We start from the raw sequence: 8,032 nt of genomic DNA, 5'->3' as shown, positions 1-8,032 counted from the left end.
ATTAACAAGTCACTTCGTGCTTTTATACAGCACCGACACTCCCCGATAAGAGTTCTCCTGATGATAGTAGGCTTGTATATACCTCGCCGGTACGCCGGCAATTTCTCATGGCACAGTGCAATTGATTTTTATCTTTGTGTAACAATTGAGTCACATCTAACATATCTATAAAAAAAAAAAAAAAAAAAAACGGTATCACGAAAGTGAATATTTTGATTAAAACGGATATTCTCTTAAATAAAATATAAAATTTCATGAGTATTACAAAATACTATGCTTTTTCCACCATCAGTAATTGCATTTAGTTTGTCGATAATCGAATGCACTTACTTTTTTTCTATTCTATAAGAAATAAAAGATATATAAGAGATACAGTTACCTAATTTCTTCGTAATTCGAATTCTTTTTACAATTCTTCAGCAAGATAACCTCAACGCGAGACTTCAAATCACTGTTTCAAATCGCTGCCAACTGAAAAATGATTTTTGGCGCCAATCGTAATTAATGTCTCACTTTACCGAGAAATTTCTCTCTATAGATAACTATGTGATTTCGATACACCAGATTTACTACTAGATGCCGCAACGAGCAAATTTCACTAGATGTAGACAGAAGTATCACTACGAAAATTAAACACATATAAATATGTTACAAGTGGATTGAAAAGTGGAGCAGAACTTCTAAATAGCAATAGTGCACGTCATCACTTCGAAAGTGTTAATCGTGAAATTGAACGACGTTTCCGTTTATATGGTACTCTTGAGAGAACTGGTTTATTACCGTGCTACATATATATCTAAATCTAGCGTGCGTATCGCTTAAAACTGCATTTATCACGATTAAATAGTGTTTGCTACTGAGAGCATGATAACGATAATGAAAAGACGCCAACGTATTTTCGCTTTTAAGATCAGGTGAAACTAGAGCTTGACACCAATATGAAAAACGTCCTAATTTATTAATGTTATTTCACATACTATATTTTTGAAGTTGTATCGGCAATGCAAAAAGAAAGAAAGAAACATAGAAAATCAAACAATTGTAAGTATTTCAAATTTTCTCTTTCTATGACTTTACGAACAATTCAATTTCTTATGAAAACAGTAAAATAATTGCTAGAAAATTTATTGTTGTAATTAGAAAGTTAACTAGGTTATGAATAATAATATCGTAAAATTTATATTGAATTATATATGTCTAATAGATTGTGTATAAATATCGTAAATAAAGAAGGCTAGTTGTGTATAAGTATCGTAATTAAAGAATGCTGAAAATACTTACAGTTATCCTTGCCTGCATTACCGACAGTATATGTTTGTGCACACATACATGTTCATATAACCTTAGATATTGTTTTAATGAAAAATTCAAAAGTTATAAATAAATTTTACTTTGTAATTTCCTACATAAAATATTTTAAAGAAATATTGTCACATTAATTTAAAATTGAACTAAATCTATTAAAATTTGTACTAATTCAAATACAAAATTCAAAATTTTAAACGACTGAACTTTACGAACAATGTGATTGGTCAGTCATACCACTGTAGTCAATACAATCTTTATAAATTACAATATTGAAATATTTAATTAAGAAGAAATATTTTAATTAAGAACAAATAATAAATAAATTTTAATATTTTAATTGAAAAAAATAAATTACGGACGAAATATTAAGAAATATAATCATTTCTTCAAATTTCAGGAAATGTACAACATTTTAATTTCGCGCGCAAAGCAGTGTTGTGTTGACTGGAAGAGCAATCGAACGTGTCACTCCCAAGTACGTAATTTTCACTGCATTATATGTGTTTATTTGATAATTTATTGGATATTATTGTAAAGAAATTAAACAATCTTTCGTGTTTGTTGTGCAGTATTTTAGTATTTTTCTAAGCGAAATGGTTCTCATTAAATTAGATTATGAATTCATTCAAATTATAATTCGCGAAGTTAGAGTCAGTGAGCCCGCCCAGTGTTACTCAAATGCGAGCGTTGATAGTTTTTTGCTTTTCTTTTTTCATATTTTCTCTTGTTCAATATTCGTTTTCGGTATTAGAGTCAGTGCTCAAGTGGATAAAGCCTCTCCAGGAAATCAAAATCGTAAGTAGTTTTATATATCTTTATATACTTAGTTAGTCAAATTTAACAACAAAGTTAATGTTTTACGTTTTGTTGCAGACGCTTCACAACATCAAATTTTTTCTACTTTTTGAGAAATATCCAACGGTGGCTCTAAAGCCAAGAATGTAAGAATCTTTTATTATCTTCAACTTACGATTGTACTTTTCTTTTAAATACAGATTCTAATGTGTTATGTTTTGTTCCCAGATCCTCTACAGCCTTCTCAGTTCCCCTTATCTTCTAAGAATCTTACGATGCCTCAAAAGTTAAGAATGTAAGCACTTTACCACGAAATAATTCTATTCTCTGCAATTCTCTTTCGATTGAAGTCTAGTGTAAAATTATTATCCTAATTTTTATCATTATTAAAATTTAAATTTTTACAAATAACACCGTGTCTTTATGCCTTTAGAAATTCTTCATGGCGACTTTCCTTGGTTCGGTGCAGCATCGATGATAACGTTCTTCACATCTGTGAGTCGCATGCATTTACGTTCCTCCGGTTACTCAATCATGTCGTAGGACGAAAGGTCCGAATCGGCACGAGTGATTGGTTGTATACGTAGAATTTTTGATGAGCATAGTGACCGCGGGTATTTTTTATACCTGTGAGTAGTAACATTTTTTTCAGGTTTTTTATGTATTAGATCAGGATAGGACTTCTTGCACATCGCGATTTTAAATAATTAGAATATATATAACAATTAGAATAGATATAGTTATAACAGTTACTCATAAAATCAAAATATCTTCAATATAAGTATTTGCAAAAATAAAATATCCATATGAATAGATAAATCATAAATATTTATAAATAATTATTATTAAAACAATTTTGTTTGAGCATTTCATAGTGGAGAAGACGGATAGCCTCCGACTTCGTTGTTGAAAAGATGTAGTTATTTATATATATTTTGTTGTAATAATTAATAACTGTTATAATAATTAATAATGCCCAACTTCATTTTCCTTTTTATAATAGTATTGAATGATTGAATTGATTGAATTTTATAATTATGAACTTCAATTATGTATTGTTCAATTATGAACAATTTGAAATATTGTTAATAGATTAGAATTCTTTTCGTAGAAAAATCTATGAAATTTTATGTGCAAGAAGATATTTCGCGACAGACAGATTTTTGAATCAAAGCAATAAGTTTGAACACTGCTTTTGCATTTTCGAAAATGTGCTTTGATGAAGAAGTCGCCTGAGGTTATTTCTATTAATATTTAATTTAGAGTCAATTGTTTGATTTTGATCGTTTCAGTCAGTTATTAAATTTCATAGTATCTTTTTTAATAAATTCAATTCTTGTTCGTGGTCCTCATTCTCTTGCAATTTCAATAATTTCTAAAAGAGTAGAGTTATTAGAGTTTGAAATAAAATAATGCAATAATCCGTTAGATACAAATTACACAAACTAATCATTTTTTTAGTTCAGGATTTTCAGGTTTAACCCTTTCCGTGTTCATTATCAGGATCTCACTCACGTGCCCAGGTGCTACTTGGGTGGGTGAAAGACATTGGGCACGATGATCATAGTTTGTAATTTTATAAAAAATTTTTCAGCGACTGACAGTGTGTTAGTGTATCGTGCACGACGTATTTTCCGCATATGTGTGTGTGGTTAGGATGTGGAATTGCGTCGTTTCTATTGTCCCATTCATTATAAATATTTAAAATATTTAAAATACGAGTTTATTACAATAAACAAATACACTACAATTGTATTATTAATTATACTATCAATTATATAATATGATACAATATAATAATTACAAGTTAACTTGTAATTTCCATAGAAATTATATATATTTTTTCTCNCGGGACGTCCTCTCTAGTTTAGGTCTCTGCGCCCGAGTGGTATGTGTGAGAACCGTGGAGTGAGTGTGTTGGTGTGCCTGTCTTTTGCCATTTTTTAAATATAGGACGATTCGTTAGGATAGGTAGCTTACTTTCTGGTATGCCTGTGTTTAATTATAAGTAGGTAGGGCCGGGCAGGTTGGCACAGTCTCTGGTCGCGTGTCCCTTTTTCGCGTGTCCAACCTGTTTCAGGAAATCTAATTTGAAAAATCGACAGTGAAATTGGTACAAATGGAGCATGCCACTGTTTCTGGTTTTATTCTTCGATTTTTCGAATTTAGTATCGCGGTCGCGGTCGCGGATAGGTTGCGAGTAGGTCCCGAAATGAACGTTTATGTAGGTATTGCTCGAGCACGCACATGCGAACGGACAACGATCACTACGATCGATGGTCGTCCATGTGTATTTGGTTTAGTTTCCGCGATTTATCTTTTCATTTCACCTTTATAATTTATTTTTTGGTTTGCGATTAGAAAGACTCGAGCTAGATGATAAGTTTCAGCGAGCATTGCGCTCGAAAAAAGAAGAGGCTAAAAGCCGAAGAGGCCCGGCAAACTGCCACGAAGAGGGTCACAACAAATGGCTTCTCATCCTCTGGATCATTTAAATGATTCCAGAGCATGGGAGGTCATTCTCGTTACTACTTTGTCACTATGCTCTTTTAGTATTTGTAGTTGTATTTTTTATTTCTTCTCCATCATCATTTTGGGCAAATCGCGGTTTTTCTTGTTAGTGTTGCGAGAAATTGATTACGATTTAAATTAAAGAAATGAAAATCGTGTTTGCTTTAGAGTTACGAATTATGATACCGCGATTGTCTTTTGTAATTTTGATTTAAATTTTTATAGTTTAGTGTTATACATAGTAAAATTTATCTTGCTTTCTATGTTTTAAATTAAATCATAGATTTAATTGCTTTTAATTAATTTTAAAGTGTTAAAATACTTGAAATAACTTTTTGTTCGTACAGTTTTGTTCGTACAGTTCTGTTCGTACAGTTTTGTATTGTTCATAATAATTTTCATTGAATTTAGTTTTAGAGTTAGTGTTGCGACATCGCGAGTTTTCCTCTTAGTGTTGCGGTAATGAATGATCGCGTTTTTTGAAGTAGCATTGCGTTTATAAAATGCCCAAATTCTTCCACTGAATTCGTGGAAGACTGTTCCTGCTTTTGGGTTACCTGATGCAGCTACAAGATCTGTATAAAAGTTATTCATCAGCAATCTCCAGGATTGATTGCAGTGGACGTGTCGGAATTAGTGTTGCGCATTTTAAATATGAGTGCAAAGATTAATAGCGTTGCGTATCTATTTTCGGGAGTTTTAAATATGACGAAGCATTCTTCGCGTATGATTTTGAAAATTCTTTATTTCATAATTAACAGTGTTAGTGTTGCGAAACAAGTTACGGTTTGTTGCTCAGGTTCGTAATTTAAATAATTGTACAGTAGCCCTTCTGGTTATTGTATTGAGAAATGTTTTTTATTAACCCTTCTGGCTACTATATTTCTTTTTCAGTAGTCCTTCTGGCTACTGTGTTAAGTTTTTAGTATCCCTTACTACTGCGTTCATTACTGAAAATACTGCTAGAAAAAAATATATTTTTTATTAGCTATAATTTTGTTAGTTACGAGTTTTAATTAGTTTTAGAATGTAGAATTTTATTATAAATTTAATATATTTAATATATGTGAATGTAAATGATTCCATGTGCCATATATACAAAATGAAATGAGAAAAGTATTGCAATGAAATATTTAAATATTATAATGAAGATTTGAAACTACAAAATAATTAAATCGATATTATTAATTTATTTTGAAATATAAGTTATCCAATTTATTGTTATTGGAATTAATAATAATGATTGTTCGTTATTAGAGTTATTTTTTTAAATCATTTTCTTTATCTTATATTTTTATTGCAGGTCTTTTTATTTAAATTTAAATACTAATCCAATATATAAGTTTGTTTCAGATACATTAACTTACAGAGAATATTAGTTGCAGAAAATATAAAGAGATAATTTAGGAAGGTTTAGAAAAATGGAATAGGTAGGGTGGATCTCCACACGCATCATCTCCACGGGGTGAGACCTGGACAATCGGTATTATTTGATATATAATTATTAATTGCATATATAGCTAAACAATTAATTATATAATTGATAAAATTATTAATTATATGGCAAGTAATACGAATTGATCGGATGCAATCCGATTAGATGTTTGTGTAAATGTACATATCCTTTAGATTAATGAAAAATAAATAGTGGGTAATTTTGATATATGAGTAATTAATTTTGTAATTTCATCCGAATTTGTACATTTTTCGTACAAGAATATTTTAGAAAGTCTAGGATTAAGTATTTCTTCTACAGTGTTTATATTTGTAAATGAGAGGGTTGTTCTTTCTTCTTCTCTTTAATTTCTTTCATATTATATCGAAGTTTTGGTAAAATTTATTTGAGCTGATAGGTTCTTTAATATTTTATTAATAAATTTAGAATTTTAATTTACTATATGAAAAAAAACCATCGTAATACCATAAAACATGGATAAAGCTTTTTTTGATATATAGCAGAATGATTTCGGTTACTAGCTTCACATTTCGGTACTGACAATTATGAATTTTGAAAATCGTATTTCTGGCACATTGTTTGATCAACTTCGATCGTTTTACTTGATGTAGTTCCCCAACTTACCGTTATTAAGTGTAGAGTGCGCTAAGAAACCACTGATTTTTTAGTATGTCGGTATTTCAGTGCATGAGACACGAAGTCGCATATGATGCAAGATCTATTGATATACCTTGTCTATGACTGTTCTTATTCTATATAGAATCGATAATACTGGAAATGATATTTCCCGAAACATAGAACTGAAAAATGCATTGAGTACTAGGTCTATTTCATATCTAAACCATGGTATAACGTTATTTTATGCTATCAACCTGTAGAGGACGCCACTTAAATGTAAACATATTTGAGGTTAAGTCTCATTGTTGAGAATCTATTACACGTGCTTTAGATTTTAAATAACATAATAAAGTGAATTTGATAAAGATATTTAAAGAACTTAAACTTAAAGTAGGTATTGAATAATTAACTGTATTTAACTTTATATTTCCAAATATATTAACTACTTCTGGTCCTTTTAGTTAGCCGATAATTTGAAGTTATGTTACTATTAAATAGTCTTTCAAATTTTATTTTAATTTTATTTTACGTTTATTTAGTTTTACATTTTTATGTTCACAACTCAAAACAAGATTTGTTTTATTTTTAATAAATGGAATTATAATTCTATACTTAGTACTCATTTAATGCATTTTTCAAAATAATTCTAGGTAAATAGTTTAAATATATAGAAACAAAATGGCAAAATCATTGCGTAGTAAATGGAGGAGAAAGTGTAGAGCAATCAAAAGGGTGCGTTATGGAGCAAAAGAATTAGAAAGATTAAAAAAGACATTAGGTATTGATGAGAATGGATCACAGGACGTTGAAATGAGTGAAATGTCAAAAATTGCTACAGGTAGACACACATTACTTCTTAATATGTCATTATTCTTGTATAACAATTCTAACTAGATATGTATTACTTTTTGTCTCAAGTTGTTGATGCTAAAACAATAAAAGAAAATGAACACGCGAAAGAAGATGAACAAGCAAAAGAAAATGAACAAGCAAAAGAAGATGATCAAGCAAAAGAAAATAATCAAGCTAATGATAACACTGAAACAAATGGTGAGACAATGGATGTAGACATCGATGGAAGACTATATAATAAAAGAACAATGAGAGATCAGTATGGTAATTATCCTGTATGGATGAATAAACGAAAAATTGCAAAACACAAGAAGGGTAGAGCAAAATCACAAAAAGGAAACTTTAAGCCACATAAAAGATTAACTAGGAGGCAGAAAAAAGGAATGAAGCAAAAGTAGATTAGATCTATGTAAAATTAGTAGCACTAATGCTATTCCTTCTTTGTATTTGTAACAAAAATAAATTCTATTATAGGAAAATGTTATATTAATG

The 8,032-nt window shown here is 29.8% G+C and overlaps 1 protein-coding gene across 3 annotated transcripts; it reads left to right on the top strand.

The window, feature by feature from the left end:
* The first annotated feature begins 6,947 nt into the window (after positions 1 to 6,947).
* On the top strand, positions 6,948 to 8,013 carry LOC122536532 (protein LLP homolog). Of its 3 annotated transcripts, XM_043668967.1 has the most exons (4): positions 6,948 to 7,078; positions 7,339 to 7,526; positions 7,607 to 7,696; positions 7,727 to 8,013. In XM_043668967.1, the coding sequence occupies exons 2-4, from the start codon at positions 7,367 to 7,369 to the stop codon at positions 7,936 to 7,938; spliced, it is 462 nt and encodes a 153-aa protein (XP_043524902.1). In that variant the 5' UTR covers positions 6,948 to 7,078; positions 7,339 to 7,366; the 3' UTR covers positions 7,939 to 8,013. The 3 variants fall into 3 exon arrangements, with proteins under 3 accessions (XP_043524902.1, XP_043524900.1, XP_043524901.1); XM_043668965.1 differs by having other exon boundaries at positions 7,607 to 8,013; XM_043668966.1 differs by having other exon boundaries at positions 6,953 to 7,081; positions 7,340 to 7,526; positions 7,607 to 8,013.
* Positions 8,014 to 8,032: the final 19 nt, after the last annotated feature.

This window comes from Frieseomelitta varia, unplaced genomic scaffold (assembly GCF_011392965.1).
Source record: "Frieseomelitta varia isolate USP_RPSP 00005682 unplaced genomic scaffold, Fvar_1.2 scaffold_845, whole genome shotgun sequence".
In the NCBI taxonomy this organism is placed as follows: domain Eukaryota; kingdom Metazoa; phylum Arthropoda; class Insecta; order Hymenoptera; family Apidae; genus Frieseomelitta; species Frieseomelitta varia.
Note: the sequence above shows the minus strand (reverse complement) of the source record. Positions and strands in the feature narration are given on the sequence as shown.